We start from the raw sequence: 23,845 nt of genomic DNA on the forward strand, positions 1-23,845 counted from the left end.
TTTGTGCCAGATGTCTATTTCCATCTACTTGTTCAAGGCATACAGGCAGCATGTCATGCTGTTCCATTGGAATTGATAAGTTGAGTCAATCTTCCCAGAGACACACCAAATAAGGCAGCCAGTCTGCCCAGACTGTGCACAAATGTCTGAGAGTTCACTGACCTGTTTGTCATGCAACTTCAGCAGCATTTTATGAGGTGTTTGGGCTGAATTGGGTTTTTTCAATGTCCTGAGTGAATTTGTTGCTCATCCCATTAACTTGCCAGAAACAGAAAACAGCTGCAGCAATCAATTGCAATTTAACAAAGTCAGCCAACAGCAGCTGGAAGTATTTGAAATGAATACAAATTCATCACAACCAAATAATCTTGGCTCTCTTTTGTGTTATTGTTAACCAGCATGTTATCCAGATTTTATATCTTGATTGGCTAACTATTTGGTGAAACATAAAGAAGTTCAAGGAGTTAACTTTATTGTTTTTGCCCAAGAGGACTAAAAGAAAAAAAAGACAACTGATTACTTGTAGCAGCAAATGGACCAATCCAAGAGTCTCTTCTATTTGGTTAAAGAAAGGAAATGAATCTTTAAGTTGTAATTGTTTACTTTGCAGGAGGTCGTGAACCATGTTATGGAACTTCCCTGTTTAATCTCTTGCACTAGGTCCATTAAATGCTGCATTTCAATCCAGCAGCTGTCAAGATATATTTAAGTACACAAATCTTCCATCTATCTTTTGAATTGAACACCATAACTATGACTGTTAATAATACAACACAATAATTATGATTGCTGTGATGAATTTTGTTGCATTGGCTTGGGCCAAATAGAAGTGGTCTTGCCAATGCAAACACAAAACATGATCTCGACCCTGCCATTGTCATCACTAGCACGAGGACCACATGGAACATTCACAATTGCCCTAGCATCACCCTTTTCATGACCTGAAACAGTGAATTAATCAATGGCCTCATGGTGCTGTCCACTCTCTTGTCTCTCTTCCACACTGAAAATCTGGAGGCAACAATTTATGTTATACACCCATGGGCCTGTCCCACTTAGGCGACTGCAGGAGACTATGCAGTCGCCACATGGTCGCCACATGTCCACAGGTGGTTGCCAGGGGAGTGGCCTTCATGGTCGTGAGGAGTTCCCGCATTCTGGGAACTAGTCGTGGCCTCATTATAGTCGCCGCATATGTTTCAATATATTGAAAAATTAGCGGCAACTAGAATGAAGCCTCCATGGAGAGTAATGAGAATTCTCGTGCCGTAGGTGGGTTGCCAGGAGGTGCTAGTGGGTTGCCAGGAGGTCGAAGGTTCTCGTAGGTTCTTGTAGGTTGTAGCTGGTGCTGACCGGTGAATTTCATCGGCTCATTGGGAAAAAATAAGGTAAGCAGTAGTTTTCAGAACCAAGGATAACCGACCGGTAATGTTAAATGTCCGCCGAGCTTCACAGCCGTGTATCTCTGGCTTCTTAAAAGTTGTCTCCCCTTCTCTCCCCTTCTCCCTCCTCCCCTTCTCTCCCCTTCTCCCCCCTTTTAAAGAACTTACCGTACACTGTGCTTTAACCATCTTAATTACAGCACCGGGGTGGAAGATTGCAACCTTCACGTGGTCCGCCCTGTTTCGACTAATGCAATCAACTAGACGTGCACAAACAGAAGATCAAATATAACAAGTTGTCCTACAACTTTAAGGTGTGCATGCCACACGAAAGAAGAAGAATTACAGCGCCAAACATCCTGTTCATCACGGTGTGTGTCTCTATCACCTTGGCTTTGCACCGTGTGAATTACAGACAGCGCTCTCCCCGCTTGCCCTGTCCCCTGCCTTTGCGATGTGTGTGTGTTCCACTCCGACAGTTGCAGTTCAAGACTGCTGGCAACTTGACACTCGACGGCAGACGCCTGAAAAATCGCCGAAGTGGGGCAGGCCCATAATTTATACTTTTACTAATAGGGTTATTTTTGCTGGGACTCTCCAAATCACAAGATAATAAACTTCCACATTTACAAACATTTGCTTCTCATTATTCCCTCCATTGTCCACCACATGGTGAATCCTTTCTCCAACCAATTATTATTTCCAAATTTGACTATTCCTACACTTTCTTGCCTGATTTACCGTTCTGCCAAAATCCATTTGAAAATCTGCAACTTTTATCCGACCTTACATGGTCTCTTTTCCTCTTCATATCTCGGTATTGTGGCTTGTAGCTTGTGGCTTGAAAAATATTTGTATTTCAAAATGTAGTCATGGATTAGAAGTCCAATCTCCTCTTCCAATGTCATGGACTTTATTTATCTGGTCTTGTAAATAGGCCTCCATACATCTCCAGAATTATTAGAGAGGTGCCTTGTGATATCTTGCTCCAAGCTCTGCAACTCTGTCTCTGTATCCATTTATCTCAGTTTCTCTTCAGGTAATGTACCATGATGTTAGAAAAACCCCTAATATTGCTGCGATAAGGAAAAAAATATTGCAGCATTAAGTTACTTAGCATGCCATTTTTTTTGTTTCAATGTTTCCAATTCATAAGTTTGCTGTGGTGCATTCTTAATGAGATATTTTTCCTCGATTCTTTAGATTTAAAATTGTTTTAAATGTTTCTCTTTGTTGTTTTCACAATCATATTTTCGCTCTCTTAAAATCAACCTATTTTCAATTTGGTTTTGTCTAGCCTCTGTCTAACTAAAACGAAAAATAAATCCACTCAGTACGTCCTTTAAAGTCCTTTAATGATCTTCAAAGTCCTGAAGATAAGTTTAACCAGACCAGACATAAAAATAGCATAACCATAAACATAGGATGGATCTGGCTATTCTGTAACTGAACTACCTTCTCACCTGTAACAGTATTTACAAAGCAAGAAGGTGCTGATTTCAATATTTTCAATCTTAACCACTTCCATAATATTTCAAAGATAGACACAAAAAGCTGGAATAATACAGCGGGCCAGGCAGTATCTCAGGAGAAAAGGAATAGGTGGTTTTGGGTCGAGACTCTTCTTCAGACTGAAAGTCAGGGTAAAAGGAAACGAGAGAATAGAAGGTAAATAGACCAAATTAAAGCACAAAGGGGTTTGCTGAACTCTCGTCAGAGAGAGCCTTTTTCAAAGTAGGCATACCAACATCTCTCGCTGCACCACCTCTGTGCATCACCAGTTGCTCTGTTTTCTCCACATAACCGATAGCATTGTGCTTGTACCATTCTACTAAATCTGTGCATAGCTGTGAAGCTTTGACATCCTACCTGATGTGAGGTGATGTGAAGTAGAACAACACTCCAGCTGAGATTCTATGTGCATTGCCAGCATTGGATCAATCATGGTAATATAGAATGGCAGGGCAACTTTGAGGGGCTGAGTTGTCTACCCCTGCTCCTATTGTGTTAATGTTATGTAGTACACCCAGTTAGTGTTCCTTAACAGGAGCACCCATGTTGTGGCCCGACCAGCTGATCATATCATCATTATTAATTTAGTAAACTAGGACTGTTGTGCTCGACAATGGAAGGATCCTTGACTTTGTTGAATGGACATAACAAAGGGGGAAGTTCCTTAAAGGACACAAAGTGTTGGAGTAACTCAGCGGGTCAGGCAGCATAACTGGAGAACATGGACAGGTGACATTCAAGGCAAGACCCTTCTTAAGTTCCTTCCTTGTTTAAATCCATGCCTCCATTCACCAATCTTTTCAAGTTGCCCAGCCACTTTTAAAGATTTGAATGCTATAGACCTAAATCTCTATGTCTGTAGGCACATTTAAATGTGTGCCCTTTAATTTAAGTTAACTGTCCACGTTGCTCTATTGTTAGTCATCCTTGATATTAGACTATTTTCTGTGCTCAGTGCTGATCGTGTCCAGGTCAGGTAAAGTTTGCCAAGACTCATGGAGCAGCACAACCCAGAACCCTTATTGAAGGTTTATTGAAACCAAGTAATGTTACTATTAACATTATGTAACATACTATAAATAATTTCTAATGTCTACCCTCGTACTCCATCAAAACCTCAATTTGAAATGTTAGTCAAACACAATTTCTCTTCTACGAATTAAATTCTGCAAATGTCATTGACCTATGTTTAACAATGCTATTAAATCTGGTTCAAGATTAGCGTCGCTCCAAAATCACTCCCCTACCAGTGATGTTAAATGCACTGCGGTGTCTGTGTGCATTGTTCTTCCTTTCTCTTTAAACAATTATCAATATCCAATTGAATGAGAAGATACACATCACCAACTGTGAAAGAATGCATGTTGGAAATTACTTCAGCGTGACATGACCTGGGAATGATTAAACGAGTTCAGCTGACGGAGTTCCGACTCCCATTCTCACGTACAGCTACATTTCAAGTGTAAGCCCGCGACTCTTGGACATTACTTGGACATGTAGCTTATACTTGGACATGTAACGATCTGTTGGCTTCCTCGACCACTTGGAAACAAGGCAACGTCTGTCTGGTTGAAAATACATTAGACAATAACTGCAGGAGTAGGCCATTCGGCCCCGAGCCAGCACTGCCATTCAAGGAGATCACGGCTGATCATCCACAATTAGTACCCCGTTCCTGCCTTCTCCCCATATCCCCGTGGTGGCGCCACACTAGGACGCCTTGACTGTGAATGTATCACTATTCTCATATCCTCAAAAAAAAGATACATTCACAGTCAAGGCGTCCTAGTGTGGGTTACAATAAATGACGCACATTTGGATCTAGCTATCAGTCAATTAGTGCACCGCAAATTCCTAGAAATAATATTACGGCTAGACAACACTTTAAAGTTAGACACAAAATGCTGGATAGGTGGTCGAGAGAGAGAGAGAGAGAGGAAGGAGACTTTCAGTAGCTTGAAGTCGTTGGTTGCGACATCAATATAGTCGAGGAGAGAATCACCTTGGCGTTCTTTGAAACAGAAGCAAAGTATTTTACTATTAGGAAGGAACTGCAGATGCTGGTTTATTCTGAATGTAGGCACAACATTCTGGAGTAAAATCATCTATGGAGACAAGGAATAGGTGACGTTTCGTATCAAGACCCTTCTTCAGATCCTGTATTTGGCTATATCCATTTGATTGAGGTAAATCCTTCTCATTTGAAAGGATTTGTCATCTCATTTGTCATCTCGACGTTGGAGCCGCAACTCGGGTATGTGTTACTGCAATCGGGACAGGGGTGGGGGCGGGGGACGGAAGCGGATGGGAGAGGGGTTTGAAATCATGGAAACCACAAACCTCTGAAAAGCTTTGACCCACGGCCCGGGACTATTGACATCGGCTCAATACCCGAACAACCCATAACATGAATCTGATTGTACAGCTACCGATCGGCACCTCTCTGTTGCGATTGCGGGTTTGTAAAACAAATATAATTCTTCACATAAGTTTTCAAGCGTGCCTTGATAAATGATTAGTAGTGAACTAAACACAATTCCAAAATAATTATCGGGACGGGCAGTATGCAGTGGAGTGAGAAACAGACCAATGTTCCAGTCGGTGATCTTGCATTAGAACGAGGAAATGCTAAACATGTTTAAGCAAGGTGGAAACAAAGAAGTGCCAGTTTACAGAAAAAGACACAAAGTACTGGCATATCTGGAGAACACGGATAGTTGGCGTTTCGGCTCGGGAAGAAGACTGAAGAAGTGTCCCGACCCGAAACGTTCCCTATCTATGGTCTCCGGGGATGTTCTCGGGTTGGAGTAAAGGGTCTGTTCCAAACAGCAACCTCTGGTGACCTTGCCTGCCACACAAAAAAAAAAATCAAGGTCGAGGTGATCTACAACCTCCTACCACCTCCCACGCAAATGTTGAAAACCTTTTGCGACTATGAAGAAAACCTCCTTCGACCTACAGTGACCTCCTTCAACTACATTGAAAACTAGCTTCCACCATGCATGTTTTACTGGAGGACGAAATTGGAAGTTGTCTCGTTGAGGTTTATGAGGCTCCAACACTTCTGTTTTTGAAAACATTTCAAAGACACAAGTGGAGATTGCAGGAGCGCTGAGCAGTACCAACGTTGTCTTTACTGGAAGAAATCCCTACGTGACATGTTTAAGACTGACTCAATGACTGTTCGATAATTACTACGGGCATAACTTGGACGACTGTGAACTGTCATACCTACACATGTGATTCATGGGAGGATCAAACTCAGCAACAAAGATCTTAGAGCTCCGCTATAAGATTGGGGCAAATTGGGTTGGTGGTGAGAGGTGGGTTGTAACGGACTATCTGGCCATCTTGGTCAATCAGGTGGATTGGACGTCTGTGGTGAAGATTACCTAATTACGTAATCGAAATTGGAAGTTGTCATAATGACAGAGGATGTCAGAGGTATCACAGATATAAATAGGAAGAGAGTAGATGGAAGGGGTGTAAGAATGGTGTTAAAGTAGAGAGAAATAAGTGGTGTTGGGTTAGAGTATAGTAAACCAATGTATCTTTCAGGACAGCCCCGCTTGTAGATCCTGGGAGGAGGTAGAAGTAGCCTTTATATGGTTGGGGGACCATGGTGCTGGAAGCTGTGAGGAGATCCAAAGGAGTTGAGATCAGTGACAGTCTGTGGGACAATGACCACGTGTTCAGCAGTGGAGTGGAAATATGAAGAGGTGTGAGCGTTCTGCTATAAACCTCAGCAAGGCATAAGTCTGTTCAGACAAAAGCAGTACTGTGCCCTTGTGAATAACTCACACGTTCTTCCAATATACCTCCATCCATCATACCTATTCTGATAATTACATGTACAGTTCTCGTGTTTCCATAGTATCTTCCTTTCCCCTTAGCAACCGTTTTCCTTCCATCTCCATCACAGTGGGTTATAGACATAAGCATAGACATGGAGAGATAGTTTTTCAGCCCACCATCAGCCCAGTTACACACATCCTACAATAATCTTATTCATTTTCCCATACATTCTTATCAACCCCACTCGATTATCTAACTCATCTACACACTAGGGATAATTGCAGTGACCAATTAACCTAACCACTTGCTCTGGTTTTGTATTTTAGATGGGGGGGGGGGGGACTAGAGCAGCCAAAGCAAACCCACATGGTCACAGAATATGCAAACACCACACAGACAGAGTCGGGATTAAACCCGGGCCTCTGGCAGTCTGAGGCAAGATTGCAAGCAGCAGTGCCACAGCTTTGCCCACTTATCTTCCATAATTTCCACTACATGCAATGTCATGCAACTTGAAACATTTTCTCTTCCCCTCGCAAGCAGGATTCCAAGGAAACCATTCCTTCCATGTCACTCTTAATCTCCACTAATACATACTCCTTTATGCTTGCCAACTTTCCCCAGTCAATGCAGGAGATGCATCACCTGTCCTTTCTACCTCACCTCCTCCTACCATCCAGTGACCCAAATGCCTTCCCAGTCAAGCAGCAAATCGTTTTTGGTGTGCTCCATTATCAATTCATAATGCGATTGTCTGCATTGGAGATACCAAATGTGTAGGAAGGAACTGCAGATGTTGGTTTACACCGAAGATAGATACCAGATGCAGGAGTAAGTCAGCAGGACAGGCAACATCTCTGGCGAGAAGGAATGGTTGACATTTCGGTTTGAGACCCTTCTTCAGACTGAAGAACTGAAGGAGTTTGAAAAAGGGTCTCGTCCCAAAACACCTTCCATACATTCTCTCCAGATATGCTGCATATACCGCTGAGTTATTCCAGCATTTTGTTTCTATCTTTGGAGATACCAAATATAGAGAGAGAGAACACTGTGCAGACCTTCTCCTGTGAGTCGGGAAGGATAACCATGAGCTTGCAGATAAAAATCCAGATATGTATCAACAGTTGAGGTTTTTTTAAATGTTAGCGATACTTTGCATGCTGTAACTGTCAAGTTTCCAATGTTTGCTGTCCAATATATTTTGAACCCCAACACAACCATGCTTTAAAAGCTTTAATAATCAAGAATGTTTAATATTTGGCCGATTTCATGTTAAAATTCAATAACCCACATTAAACAGCCCTTTAACAGGTTGGACTGTATCTCCCTGTTTTAGCACCATATATGCACAGTATAGTACGCATAGTTTTCCACATAGTATTTAGAGATTCTTGCTAATTCTTAAACACTTTAAATAAATATTTTGGTACATCGACTAATACTCTCTTGAACCTCTACAGGTATACAGAAGACAACATATTGACTGGATGTATCACGGCCTGACTCGACAACTGGAATGTCCAGGGCCCAAGAAGATTGCAAAAAGCGATGAACACTGCTGGCCGATCACGGGTACTGACCTGAGTGAAGAGGCGGTGCCTCAAAAGGGCAGCCAATATCATCAAAGGCTCCATTCCACTCTGGCCGCGTTCTCATTCCACTCCTGCCACTGGGAAGAAGACACAGGAGCCTGAAAGACTGCAATATCCAGGTTCAGGAAAAGCTTCTTCCCAACACCCACCATGCTGTTGAAAACTCCGAACTCCAACTACACTCTGAAGCTTGGATTGCACTAGGGTCTTTTTGCTTTGTTTTGTTTTTGCACTATATTGCTTTATTTTATTTCTATTTGTGTTTGTTTATTATATTATCTATTGAGTTCTGTGTTTCTTTTTCGGGACATGTGATAATAAAACATTCTTGACACCGTTACTTTTATTGGTTCTATATTAATTGCGTGATTCTGGGAACCCAACAGACATTTAACTTCATACATGAGCAATAACTAAATATGCAATTCGTCACTCAAGGTGCGGATGGATTTTTCTCAGCCGATATTTAATTAGTATGCTTTCTTCCACCCTGGTATTGTCCGGTGGGGTTTCAAGTGCCAGAAATATATTTTAATTATAGTGTTTTGGACGAATAATTGCCACGATTCCAAGCAAAAAACAACTGCGGAGACTTTCGAGAAAGTCTTTCTGTCATTAAACCATCAGTTCTTATTGCCCCGGTGCAGTTTAAATACGTTAGTTATTATTATTGTTGTTGTTAAACAATGCTATATGATAAAAATGCTATTTCTTAACTCTACGTCAGTAACATAAATCAGCTACTCAATTTAATCTTGCGTTTGATTGACACAAAAAGCTGGAGTAACTCAGCGGGACAGGCAGCATCTCTGGAGAGAAGGGATGGGCGACGTTTCGGGTCGAGACCCTTCTTCAGTTCTTGGTTCACCAGTAAATGCTAAGTTACTTCGCGTTAGTCACTTCTCTTGTTTGAATCTAATCGACTCGGTTGAAGAAGGCAGATAGATTTGGAAGTAAATGCCTGTTTGGTGGGTAGGGACAGAGCGCGGTTGCAGCCATACGCTATTTTAAAGTACCGTGTCTGAGGTACAGGAAGGGCAAACGCACATTTTATCCATTACACCTACCACAAGGGTTTGAAGCTTATACGGGTTGACACACTTTGGAGGGTGGTTTGGGGAGGATTCAATATTTCACATACAAATACCACTTATTCCTCAATACAAGAAAAAATCCCATATCGTAAGGAAACATTTCATCCGCACGCCACAATGGTACATTCAGATCTCTAGTCTGGAAATAATTGTATTAAAACACGTTTTATTAATTATCTTTATTAATCGCATATTAATAATTCGTGTTTTAACTACTGCAGTCCGTTCCATCTTATGTTGAAGTTGTTTACCTTAAACAGGACAGCTCTAGTAGTTCCTTCATACAGGAAACATCTCGGCTTGTTATAGGTGTGACCTGGCCAAGGGGAAAATCACGTACCTGGAGTTAGAGGGACTAGAAATCCAGATCTCGGGGTTGCTTCAGAGCCACTGGGAAATGTAGTGTGTAGAATGGAGACTGCTGTATATTAGCGAAATAAATTAAAACGAATGGGTAAAACGGAATACCAAGTAAAACGTCACGGGTAAGTGAAAATAATATACGTCGATGAGTATATAATGTTGTGCTACATATTTTATCAGTCTAAAACTGTTGTGTGTTGGCTTTATTGTAGTAATATTTGTATTTGGATGTTGGATTGGACCATTATCTGCCATAGACACAAAAAGCTGGAATAACTCAGCGGGACAGGCAGTATCTCTGGAGAGAAGGAATGGGTGGCGTTTCGGGTCGAGACCATTTCTTCACATTAACTGTCAATATATGTATCGCCTTGAAGAACCCAAAATCTCCCCTCTGCCCCTAAATGTGAAAATGATTATGAAATTCTCGCAATAAAACTCCTCATCTTAATACCTATCTTCCTGTTAATATTTTAATGTCAAAGATTAACATTTACAAATTTGAATCGTTTGACCAGTTTATTTAAAAAAACGGAACTAGTTCTGACATTACTAAAATAAAGGTTAATGTAAATTAAAATAAAAGTATTAATATAACATCGGTGTGCATGCAGTAACAGTATCATCATGACAATTTTACTGAATTTATTCCTAATCGGCGCACTTCCTTTCCCAGTGATTGCGTTCGGTTTCTCAAACAGCAGCATTTAACATGCTTTAATGGTCCAAAAAGAAGGAAAAGTCACGGAGAGATCAGCCCATTAAAGTCACCAGGAACGGGGACAGCACTTTAGTATGTGTAGCTTCCCGGAGTATATGCTAAACCCGCTGAAATTTACGGTATATATTATACCTAATTATTACTGCCGACATCTAAAGCTCGTTACTGGGCGAGGAATGTACTGCATATTATCATTTCCACAGCCCGTGTAATTAGATGTAACATCATTATTATATGTAACATCTAAAACACATTACAACTATATATTTACCTAGCGCTCACATTTGTGATGATTGCATTGGGATTGCGTTGGCTTTATTGTTCGTTTCAGTGTATATTTGAATTAGTTGAAACAAAAATAACAGATGTGGAACGCCATAAATATTCACTAGTCCATTTGGGGACAGGGGTATGACTCACCATTGTGTTTTGGCCGCTGTGAACCCCAGATAGATTCCCTCCCCCCTGCTTGAGTGAGACGTTGAGGTAGAGCTTGGAAGTTCATACAACCAGCAGCTGCCGGGAATATGCCGATTGCGGGGTTAGTGATTAGCTGCTGGCTCTGAAATGTTGACTGACATCAGCTAAGGAGGGCGGAAAAGAAATAGCCTGACACTTAATGCTTGTGGCGACTTCCTCTCTGCTATCTCGGCCGCTTGAAATGGATGCGTCCCAGAGCGAGACCGGACAGAGGATGCATGAAGATCAGATTCTGATAAAGGGGTTAAACCGCCTGACATTCCCAAATTGCCCGCCGTCTCGCTAGCAAACGCTCGCATTTATTACTGTGGGCAATTTAGCTGACCAGTAGTAGTTTAGTTTTAAGTTACACAAAGTAACAGGCATCACATTCAATAAAACGTGCACATTTAAAACATCAATTGAGCTTGCCGCTAAAGCATATCATCAAAGGATAATTACGGCACTGGAGGCCATTCGGCCCGTCAGGTATTTTAGCAGCTCGCCCCGACTTTGTAATCTTGAAAACAATTACCTTATTTTATAGTCATGCAAACACCGCAATTAAACATGCCTTCAACCCATCCACAGGCTCTGGATTTTAATTCCAACCACACACTTCGTCAAAATAAAAAGCTTCATCTCATTCTTGATTCTTCCCCACTTTAATTTCTACCGTGACCTCTAGTCCCCAATCCTGCCACCAACGAGAACAACATGTACTCCGAAGATGGACATACAAAGCTTGAGTAACTCAGCGGGACTTGCAGCATCTCTGGTGAGAAGGAATGGGTGACGTTTCGGGTCGAGACCCTTCTTCAGACCCTTCCTACACACATTTACTCTGTCCTTACCGCTCGTCATTTTATATATTTCCGTCAGATCACCCCTCGTCCTTTTATTCTATGAGGAAAACAGTTCAATATTTCACCTGCTCTTCATCCCCCCCAAAACTCTGCTGTATCTCGACTTTATTTTTAAGCGAAGCGACCTTCACTGAACATAATATTCCAACTGATGTTGGCATACAACTGTGTTGTATGGAGGGTCAGTACAACTTTTGGGGATTTATTTGTATAATCTATGCATATACCGCTAATAAACAGTTTTGAATGCCTTATCTATCACTTTTCCAATCCGCCATGCCACTCTCAATGACGTGCACCCACGTCGCCCATATCTGCCTCTGCACCCATTTAGTATGATATCCTTTATATTACATCCGCAACCAAAAATGGGAGCTACATTTATCCGCATTAATATTCATCTGCCCCGGGCCTTCTTGTTATACCTGCCACTTTATATCCTGCTACAATCTATCATTACCCTTTTCGCAATTCACAATACCACCAAATTGTGTGCCATTCACAAATTTAGAAATTGGACCTGCATCCCCCTGTCTACCTCATTTATATAAATCAAATTTGTAATTACACTAATATCGATCTAACAGGAAGAGGGCGACAATGTATATACAAGACAATCAAAGATAGACACAAAAAGCTGGAGTAACTTAGAGGGTCAGACAGCATCTTCGGAGAAAAGGAGTAGGTGACGTCTCGGGTCGAGATCCTTCTTCAGTCCCGACCTGACCCGAAACGTCACCTATTCATTTTCTCCAGAGATGCTGTTGACCCGTTGAGTTACTCCAGCCATTTATGTCTACCTTGGGCTTAAACCAGCATCTGAAGTTCCTTCTTACACTATTTAAAGGACAATATTCGGTGTATTCACTGTATCTGCACAGCTGCTGAAACGGTTGTTCACAAAACATTGTAAATATGAATCTTTTCGCCCTTCCCTACTTCGGTCCTTGTTTAAGTTGTTTGAACTCTTTTACGAAATAACTATTATTTTCGTGGTAATTTCATACCGGGAATCGATCTTCGAAGATGCCACCGATAGGCTTGGCGTTAACTTAACCTTGATTTATGCAACTGAAGTAAAATACATTTCGTTTTACTATGTAAAAAAATCGGTGTCAGTGGCAATGAGTGGATTTCAGAACTCGGCACGTGAGAGTTTGCTGTGCTCAGGAGTAAACTAGTCACGATTATGCAGCGTTTTATATTAATGTGTTTTCTCACGTTATTAATCACCTTGAAACTAAACAGCTAAATAACAGTTGGGCATGTGTTTACTGTCTGAGGATAGAAGATTAGGTTTCTGCCGAAAACTAGTCCCATCCATCAGCCCGGAACGGTCGGCCGCTGTGGCACAAATATGTGGTGAACACGACTGTTCTATTGTGGGGTGGGGATACCCCTTAGAAATATATTTAGCGCTTAAATGTCGCGACTTTACGGAGTGAAGAGAACACAGTTACATGCATTGCCATGAATTCCACATCAATCTCCAGCGAAAAGCCCTTAAATTACGACGTTTGGGTATGCACCTTTGATAGCTTTTGAAGTAGGGTGTTTTTTAAAGGATTTCTAATTAGACAACAATCATTGTTGCGAAATATCTTGCAAGGCATGTTCATAAGTTGTTATGCTTTGAAGGGATGATCCTTCGCGGGTATATTTTTTTGTTTTGTTTTTGCTGTCCAAATTGCCTGCTCCACCCAGCGTTGTATCAGAAACCTGTCGTATGCACATTATCGCCGACCACAGTCATTGCTTTCGTCAAAGGAATTTTAATTGAATTGGACGCCATGCTATCTGTTTGATAAAAGTATTAATACTTCACTGATAAACTTTTTTTATCAGGTGACCCTGGATTATAAATATCAGCGCCTGAGCAATGTGCAAAAAAAGTACATGTGACAATTTCCAAAAATCGATTTTGGCTCATTATCGAAAGAAAAAACAGATCAAAACAAACAAGATGCGGCCGGCAATTGCTCACAATTAGTGGGATGTCTTAACTCGAGTCCAAAACAATTCTTAATAAATTCTTGCAGTTATTTAATCTGTAAATTATGTCAGATGGTCAAAAATAACTATTAACTATCGATAACATGTTCGTCAACACGCGCGATATAACACTGAACATAAATGGAAACGTAACTCATTGTTTAATTAATGTCTCAACAAAGCAATTATTTCTTGAATGAACCGTTTAATATTTCGGCTGTTTCTTAGCAAAGCAACAATTCAAATATGTAACTTCGAAACGTATGAGGATTTCACTTGTATAAATTAATATTTTACATTTCAGAAACAGGTTGTACATTCACAATTTTGTCATAGGAAGAACACATTGTCAATTGCCCTGCCATATATATGCAACGGCAGCAATCTACCATTGAAATCATAAACAGAATGGACTTATTCGTCTAATGTTTTTGTTTAGAATTTAGCAGAAAATCCGCGCAATGTAATGAACATGAAATATGGGTCATGGATGCGGTGCAGATTACGAATAATGGGAATATCGATCATTTGGCGAATTCCCGAACATTTGGTTCTTTGATTTGGCTCTGCCACCGTCTAAGCTTAGAATAAACGCCCGATCAACGTGTTCACGTTGGAGACAAATACAGAGGGTTAACGTTTATTGTGTCAAATCCCATTACATTTCACCAAGCAACAAGCAAATTGATAGCATTGTCCTTTAGCCAACCAATGGTTTCAGTGTGAATTTAAATAGCATTTAATATTCGATGCCTGATGATTTTTTAGGATCCCAGTATATTCAATTGACTTTATGTAGTCCGCGCAGAATCATTGTCCTGCGTGTCAGTCGATAAACTCGGATTTGAGCACAACAGAGATTGCTGCTTTAGCTCTCTCTCTCTCTTTTCAGCTAATTGACTTCTAATTACTCAGAGGGAAAGACTGATATGCGGGTTGACAGCTTCCTTTTCAGAATGCAACTGAGTGAGGGAGAGATTTCATATCAGAACCTATCACGCCCTAAAATCCGTGGGACCTTCTGTCTGTGATAATGGCAATCATTAAAACCGATGTGTTGGACGACAATCATCTCAGGAAATTTAAAATTATATCTCACGATAATCTGATTTGTATTCACAGAATGCATAAATATTATTCAGTGCTTCGCTTAAATCCCAATTATTTGTCACAACGATGGTAAAACATATTCGGCAAAGAAATGTATTACCGCAGTAATCATTCTCCTAATCAGCGCGTATTAAAGAGACCTTATAAAAGCCACTTCAAGTTTTAAGTACAGACATAAACAGACAGCTTTAATGTATCTAGTATCTTATTCGTGATCAATCTGACTGAGCCAAACCATTACTTAGAAGCCATTGAAGCGAGTCATTTATGTTCCCCCTTAGATGCCTGACGATTTCAGGCAATTTTAAACGCCAACTCTTCAACTGGAAACATCGCTCACATGACAATTGAAGTTTCCAATTATTTGTTGGGTCAATTGAAAATTATACAAATCCTTTGGCATTCCACAAAGATGGTAAATGTACATTGAAGATCGTCGGCCACCCGAACGCAACACCGCACAGAATAGGGACAATAACACCAATGGAATAATGGAATTTGCATCGATGACATGCAGCCAAATTACCACTATTTTCGTGTTTAGTTTAATCGAACTGATCTTCCACTCTATGTGAAGCAAACTTGCTGTTTAGATTCGGAAGAAGTCTGAAGATTAGAGTCCGAAGTAGGGTCTCGACCCGAAACGTTACCCATTCCTTCTCTCCAGCGATGCTGCATGTCCCTCTGAGTCACTCCAGCTTTTTGTGTCTATCTGTTGTTTGGATTCATTTGATATTTAAACTTACAGCGTACTGTTGATATTTTTAGTCGAGTTTGATTATATTTATTGCACAAACAGCGACCACGTCTACATTCCAGATTTTACAGTTATGGAATTATTGCGTTTGTCAACTCGCCAAAACAACAATCAAACTTGGAAAACCGCCGAATAATTTTATCTTGCTAATGTAACCTTGCCGTTTATGCATTGGGGATAATTTTGCAGATAGAAATCGAAAATGATATAATTTCAATAGTCTTGATGAAACCCAGGTAAATGATTATGTACATTTTAAATACATTGTTTCTCGTTTAATTCCTAAGGATACATTTAGTCACTTGGTATAAAACCACGTTTGCTCCGCAACTGGTGACCAATAGAAATCTCTGTATTGAACTAGAAGCATTCAGGCTCTGCCTCTGTAACGTCAGCTGGTCCTCAGCAGAGAAAGCGCCAGTAAAACTTGCGTCATTAAATCAGTAATGTAGGTCGGAATTCTCACACGGCCCTTGTAACAGTTTGGAAGACCTATAGCGACCCAAAGGTAATTCCGAGATGCTTCCGAGCCCCGCAGCACCGAGCACGCCATTCTCTGTCAAGGATATTTTAAATTTACAGCATCACCAGCAAAAACAACGGAGTCTACACTCGGACTTAGGTCTGGACACCCTTCTTCCTTCTTGCATGCTGGAGCGAGTCAATCAGGCCAAGTGTATTCCTAGCCAGGCCCTTGGAAACGAGGTGATCAAATTCCATAGTCAGAGGAACCATGCAACATTTCCAACCAGACTGGCCTTAAACAATGCTCCGAACTCCAGCGAACTGCGGATGGACTTCTCTTTTCAAAACACCCCACAAGGTAAATAGAACACTTGGGTGAATACTGATATTATCTGTGAATATTAATAAATATTTGTTGATTAGTGTCGACTCGGAGGACCTGCTTATGTGCTATGTGACTGCATAACTATTTGTCTGAGGACTAACCCTCTGCAATTACTGATTGGTGAAAGAGCAATATAGATCTACACATCTAAGATGTTAAACACATACATACATGCATTCATGGGGTTGTTACGGATTAATTGAACCAATGTAGTTGCGAAATTTCCTTTAGTAAAACCCTGATCTTGGTCGCTTTCTCCTTAATCTTGCAATCCGAATTCTGCTGGAGAATTTTCCATGCAAATATTGCGGTCCCCTTGTGCGTTTGGAATCTGCGCTGATTCTGTAAGGATATCAACAGGTTTTCTGCAGCTCTCTTGATCATTTCAAGTTTCCGGTGAAATAAGTCAATAAATGTTATTAATATAAGTTTCAGACATTAATTGATTATTAGATTAAACGGCCCCACCCAGGGACTATTGCCATAATGCAATGTACAAATACAGCGGGTTGCTCTAATTTGCTTATATAACAACTTTTATTCGAACTTCATCAAAAGGAGTGTCAACTAACCGGAACTTCAAATATTTAAGTCGCTTACTTTTATTATGGGTTCAATCAACATGGGGCATAACAGTTTAAGCAAATGATGCGGGTTTTGAATACTTGGACCCGACACACGTGAGAATTTATTTCTTCCCATTTTCAAGGGAAATGGCAAATGGGAACAAGATATTTACTTTGCAAAGGTCGAGACATTTTTTTCTACGTTTATCTATGTGCGATTCAAAGAAGTCCTGCGTTGGTTTCTTTTCGTTAACATGTTATGTCTGTCTTAAGACCTAGAAAGAAAATCGATGGAAAAGAATATTATCCCGGAAGGTAAGAAAAATGAAGATTTCGAAGGTCCAGTGCGGAGAAATCGCCGAAAACCGCGGGTGTTGTTTTCTCAAGCCCAGGTGTATGAGTTGGAGAGACGTTTCAAGCAGCAAAGATACCTGACCGCCCCCGAGAGAGAACACCTGGCAAACGTGTTAAAACTGACCTCGACCCAAGTCAAGATTTGGTTCCAGAATCGCCGATATAAATGCAAGCGGCAGCGTCAGGACAAGCATTTGGAGTTTTGCCCATCCCCGCCTGTCCCTCGGCGGGTTGCGGTGCCTGTGTTGGTTCGTGATGGAAAGTCTTGCTTGGAACCATCCCCTTCGTACGGCACCCCATATAACGTTAGCGTCCCTCCATACAGCTACGGTATTTACCCCAGTTGCAACGCCAGCACCTGTGAGGGGGACTACAATTGCATGTATTCGAGCATACCTCCGGTGCAATCAAGTGCCTCTGTCAGCCCTTTTGTTAATATGAGCATGAATTACAATGTTAGCAACACGGGTTACCCCGCAACACAATCTCAGGCCCATCAAAGCGCAGGGGTCGCGGCTTTGCAAGGAAACCTCCATGGAATTAGAGCTTGGTGAAGGTTATAGTTACTCTGTACTGGCAACCTACTTACTCTGTACTGCCAACCTAGAGACAAGGGGGCAGCGAAGTCGGACAATTTTCAATATATGAGTGAAGAGATGCGTTATTTTAGACTGCTAAGAAATTGGAGTAAAATGCGTGAGGACACATCTTATTATTTATTATATTAGTTTAATTATTTTAAAGAGTTGTTCGCTTTGTAAGGCGTGTGCACGACATGTGTGATTTCAAAAATAAGAAGAAGGCTATCAGAAATACGTTTGGTTATGGGCTCACCCCAAGCTAAGGAATGTCTACAATAGTTTTCGATCTGTAGTCTCTTGGAATTTCCATTGAATATCAGAAATATTTTTGTAAACTTCCATGTTAATAAAATAAGGTATTAAGGGTATATAGTGACTGAAAGTGACATTATTTAATTGTATATGTTTTGTTTGAAACCCAGTCATTTGTGGAGAGAACAAGGTTTGTGAGCCAACACGTCCCAGGATTCAGCGAACAGCACATTCAAGAGAGTTAATAGCACTCTTATTAATTGTGGGGAACGCCATTCCCATCTTAATTAGTTCAGAGTCGCCAACCGAACGTGTTTAGATGTTTCTACACGATTCGGCTCGATCAGCACCATAGCCTGGAATGTTATATATGTATTCCCATGCGTTCTATTTATAGAGTCGTGTTCTGTATTTTGCCTGCATTGCACATTCTGTTGTACATCACTGCCTACCATACACATTTCAGATAGGCTTTCAGCCAAGAAGACTGATTCAGCTACAGCCGGTTAACCAATTACTGACCGAATTCCAGAAAGGTGGATGTAATACGGGAGATGAAGGATCTCGTGATGGGAATGCGGTCTATTGGTGAATTGTCAGCAGCAGCAACCGATACCCAGTAAAACTCGGTCCCTGCGGCCCTGACAGGGTGTATCAAAACATTTATTTTGCAGGTTCCCTTTCTTGAAAAGGTCGTTAAAATCATCGCAGTAATTAATTATCCATCCACTTAACGGCAGCTTTTTTCGCGATCGTTCCTGAATTTTAAAAAAAGTCTGCGTGGTCGCTGAATTGTTTAATACGGCAAGTGTTTCTTGACCACACAGGAGAGAGTCCCTACCTTAAAGTTTAAACCCCACCCAGCATTTGTGGCTACTTGGTTGATTTAATCGTGGTTCTGTCCTATGAAACATTGCATAGGAAGAAGAACCTTGCCCCTTTGTGTAAAAAAATAATACACAGTGCTGGAGTAATTCAGTGGGTCAGGCAGCATCTCTGGAGAACACGGATAGGCAACCTTTCGGGTCGGGACTCTTCAGAATTGGTAAAGATGAGGCAACGAGGCCCTGAAAATTAAATTTATTGAAGAGTTGAAGGGCTTGTGAGGTGAGGTGTGAAGAAAGGTCCCGACCCGAAACGTCGCCTTTCCATGTACTCCAGAGATGCTACCCGACCAGCTGAGTTATTCCAGCACTTCGTGTTTTCTTTGTAAACCGGCATCTGCAATTCCTTGTTTCACCATTCTGCCTTTATGTATATTTGGTTTTCAGTTAACTTCTCGGTGGCATCACCGGTATCACCATAATAGTTAATCACCAGAGGCCATGACCAGGAACATGTGTACGTTTCCGCTTGATAATACAGGACACTGCGGATGCCACAAATGGTTTCACTGTAATTGATATGGAAATGAATTTCAATTACATTTAATGTGAAGAGTACGTTCATTTAGAATCGTCATTTTTCAGCACCTCGACTAGATTATGCTCGATTTGAGCGGGCAGAATAAATAAAGGTGATGCAGTCGGGCTGAAACTCCTCGGCGCAAATATATTTTTGACACATTCACGTTTAAATTGGCGTCCTGCTCAAGTCAAATGCGGTCAGTGAGCGAATCATAAATGAAATAGAAGAGTTTTATCAGGCAGTGGTGTTTAATGTACGCGGTGTTTTTTCTAGCCGTGATCAACTGCTATAATTTATGGAACAGCCCGAAGTGTTCCGCATATAAGTGAAATCATGCCCCCCCCCACAACTGTACCCTCCCTTACCCTGGAACAGATTATCATGTTCTTCCGTCAGTAATATGAATAGTTATTATTGTGGGAATAGTGACAGGGAAATAGTAGAGCGATCACAATTGTAAATTTGTTTGATTCGGGATGTTGAAGACTGCTACTTCTCGTCCTTGTCTTGTCTTGATTATTGCCCACAACAACAGCCAGCAAGCTCTCACTGTCAACTGTAATCGAGCTAATGGTGTAAACAGGAGCGGCGTCAGCTCGTCTCTGCCAGGAGAAACACTCGCCTTTATCACTCTCATAATCCTGTTTGTATTTATTCAGGGTGGCATTAACTAACAGACCGTGCGCTGGAGTAGATATCCAGTCTTATTATCGGATGTCTATTAAGCGCTAAAAGGAAGCTTTCAATTTAAGGCACGAAGTGCTTTGAATTAGTGCTCAGCGTTGGGTTACTCCATCACTTTGTCCTTTTTATATAAACCAGCACCTGCAGTTCCTTGTTTCTAAGATTTCAATTTAGTTGGATAATCCGGGCAGCCGGACAATTGCCATCATCCGTTTGTGACGTGAACCGCAAATGTTCCCTATAATATATTTAGTGGAAATCATCGATATATTCCCGCTTGTTAATGTGGCAGAACTAAAATCTTCGGTAAGCAGTCATAAATATCTGCCTCTATTTTAATTTATAGCCTACAACAGCGAGTTAACATTAAATCAAAGCAAATGCACGGGAGGTTCTGCTGTACTGGGTTAAACTTAAGCAGAGCAAGGCTATGTTCAGTGTGTGTGCGTCAGTGCGCCTCTACTATCGATGCCACGAACACAATAATGACATTAGATTTTGCGGCACAATTATTGAGCGACGCTAGTCGGCAGTGGCAATTCAGGTTACTTCCTGAGAATCGTCACTAACTCTCAACAGCGTTCCTTCCTCTCGATAATCTTTAAGAAGTCGCTGAATCTTTATTACAAAATGCTATTCATTCAGTTGCTAAATCATCCATCTGTGCTAAATGTTGCGGGATAAACATTATCGGGACGTCCTTTGGTCTGATTCAGCCGGCTTCCCTAGGTCTTGACCCCCAAAAAAATATAAGCCCTGTTCAAATTATACCGACTTTCATTCTCTCGTAAAACAACTGCTTACGCACTGTTAATGTATGAAAATTAGGAAAACATGGAGACATGTCCATTATTTATTTGTAGACCATGTGTTATTTTCCCATTTCATTGCATAAGAGGGAACATTAGCTAATCTTTGTCCCGAGTGTGACTCTTGTGGGAGGGTGGCAGTAATAAGTGCAACGAGTACAGTTACATTTTACACGGTGCTGAATTATAATTCAGAATTACTGGCCGGTGGATGTTAATCAACACCCATAGCAAAGAAAGCCACTGCCCGTGGCAGTTATATGTAAAAATTCCAAAGTCAGCGACGAACTGCTCCTGGGCTGTTGCAGAATTGGCAGGTGCAATGAGTACAGGATCAGTGATATGTTGTGATTAGTCGTTTCCCCCTCTTCTTTGTGTAAAAACTGTCGTTGAATGATATGTAACGGAGGCGTTCACAGTTTATTGGAGTCAAACTATTGTTAGACAAACTCTGAATGAAAAATAAACTCTATTTGTGGATCATAATGTCCTCAAAATATACACTTTTCTTCAGAGTAAAATCAGCAAATTAAAGTTTATAACTTCTTAATATTTAATTCATGTTTTAATGTCATGAGCCATTTTTTGAATTTTGTGTCTGTAAAATATTTAACACCTTAAATATTTTGATGCTCTTTTCAGGACTGAGAAATATTCAGTCTCATTTCTAGCTCAGCCAGCTTGATAATAATACTGAAGAAGGGTCCTGGCACTAAATGTCATGTCCATTCCCTCCTCAGATGCTACCTAACCAACTAGGTTCATCCAGCACTTTGCTTTTGCTCTCACAATTCCAGCATCTGCAGTTTCTTGATAGCATTACTGCTGCTGAACTCCACAGATCCCCTGTAGCTGGCTGTTGGTTGTAAATCAGTTCAGTAATAGAAAAATCAGTACCAGAGTGCACTGTGTGGACAGATTTCTTGAAGATAACTGATAAGAACTGATAAGAACTATTTGCAATTGCTATCAGGAATTGTGGGAATAGATTGATTATTAACAATCCCTAATTGATTGTTCCTCCTCAGGGTAAGGAGTGAGGAATATTTACCCTTGAAAATTTGTACTAACTATTTGCTTGCTCCCTTTCACAATGCACGTGAACTTCTAAGCACTCAGACTAGACTGTCAAAGCAGCTACACAAATCAATCCTACATCCCAGGTAGACAAAAATGCTGGAGGAACTCAGCGGGTGAGGCAGCATCTATGGAGAGAAGGAACTGGTAACGTTTTGGGTCGAGACCTGAAAAAGGATCTCAACCCAAAACGTCACCTATTCCTTCTCTCCATAGATGCTGCCTCTCCCGCTGAGTTCCTCCAACATTTTTGTCTGCCTTCGATTTTTCCAGCATCTGAAGTTCTTTCTTAAACAATCCTACATCCCAAATCAGATTCAGCAGGCGCTATTTAGATTACACACTGTGATGACTGTGTGTGATTGCATTTAGATGTGATATTAGCCAAAGTTTAGAAACAGATCCATGGCTATTGAGCATTGAATATATTGAGATCATCCACTGGCCAAAATTGTATGGTTTAATGTGTTTGCATTCATAAAGCACCTGGAAGGTTTTAGGATCCATCCTCAGATGGTGTGCCAGCACTGGTTACAGTTTCCCAGGCTTTGTATAAATGTACCCAAGGATCTGTCCTTGATTTTCATTCTGGATGGAAAAATGCCACACTATATATCAGCACTTTTGAAGCATTTATGTAGAGACCCTTCGTCCCTCTGCTGTGTCTTGTTAAATCACTTAAAAAAGTACTCTATAATAATTAAAGAAAGTCGCAAAATGCCGGAGACAGCTTCAGTCTGAAGAAGGGTCTTGACCAAAAACATCACCCATTCCTTCTCTCCAGAGATGCTGCCTGTCTCACTGAGTTACTCCAGCATTTTGAGTCCATCTTAGGTCATCTATCCATGTTCTTCATGTTGCCTGGACCATTGAGTTACTAGCATTTTGTGCCTTTTTTTGGTAAACCAGCATTTGCAGTTCCTTGTTATTACATTATACACTATTATAATTTATTGTGTCCGATATCTTCCCATTGCTGATGTGGATTTTCATTTGAAACATGTTTGTCTGGTGATTTTATTTGTTAATATCATTTTATACTTCTATGGCCCATTTTTACAACTTGCATCACATACAACTCTGTTATTGTTAGCAAACCTGGATATAACTTTCTAATTAAAATTAATGTTTGAGGCCCCAGCACTGAAGGTTAAATTCAACCAATTAAAGAACTTTCCCCCAACATCTATCTTGCCATTCAAGTTAGTTTCCTAACCAGATCATTAACCTGCCCTCAAAATGTTAGCTCAGCAATGATAATACCAGGGCAATGGTCATTAATGTTTAATGCTTTGTGTGTTATTCCTAACTGTCACTGTATGTCATGTTGTCACTTACGGGCGGAGCACCAAGGCAAATTCCTTGTATGTGAATAGTTGGCCAATAAACTTATTCATTCATTCAAACGTCCAAATGGAAGTGAACTTGAAGATAATTGTATTAACATGACATAGCTTTTTCTACCTTTTTCATGTAAGGGGAAATACAGGCAAATGACTTTGTTGGAGAAACAAGGAACTGCAGATGCTGGTTTACAAAAAGAGACACAACGTGCTAGAGCAACTCTGTGGGTCAGGCAGCATCTCTGGAGAACATTGATAGGTGGCATTTCCGGTTGGGAC

The 23,845-nt window shown here is 40.9% G+C and overlaps 2 protein-coding genes across 4 annotated transcripts in view; one reads left to right on the forward strand and one right to left on the reverse strand.

Moving 5' to 3' along the window:
- Positions 1–9,797, reverse strand: part of LOC129699218 (carcinoembryonic antigen-related cell adhesion molecule 1-like) — a 41,658-nt gene extending 31,861 nt beyond the window's left edge. Inside the window, exons 1-2 of one of the 2 annotated variants that reach the window (XM_055638845.1) lie at positions 9,716–9,797; positions 8,270–8,358 (exon numbers count right to left, since the gene is read on the reverse strand). In XM_055638845.1, the coding sequence (XP_055494820.1) occupies positions 8,270–8,345 (76 nt within the window). In that variant the 5' untranslated portion in view covers positions 8,346–8,358; positions 9,716–9,797. The other variant, XM_055638838.1, reaches the window with a different exon arrangement.
- LOC129699235 (homeobox protein Nkx-2.5-like) lies at positions 9,739–18,353 on the forward strand. Of its 2 annotated transcripts, XM_055638863.1 has the most exons (3): positions 9,739–9,860; positions 15,931–16,466; positions 17,333–18,353. In XM_055638863.1, the coding sequence occupies exons 2-3, from the start codon at positions 16,163–16,165 to the stop codon at positions 17,965–17,967; spliced, it is 939 nt and encodes a 312-aa protein (XP_055494838.1). In that variant the 5' UTR covers positions 9,739–9,860; positions 15,931–16,162; the 3' UTR covers positions 17,968–18,353. The 2 variants fall into 2 exon arrangements, with proteins under 2 accessions (XP_055494838.1, XP_055494829.1); XM_055638854.1 differs by lacking the exon at positions 9,739–9,860 and having other exon boundaries at positions 15,416–16,466.
- The last annotated feature ends 5,492 nt before the right edge of the window (positions 18,354–23,845 follow it).

Source organism: Leucoraja erinacea, chromosome 1 (genome assembly GCF_028641065.1).
Source record: "Leucoraja erinacea ecotype New England chromosome 1, Leri_hhj_1, whole genome shotgun sequence".
NCBI lineage: Eukaryota > Metazoa > Chordata > Chondrichthyes > Rajiformes > Rajidae > Leucoraja > Leucoraja erinaceus.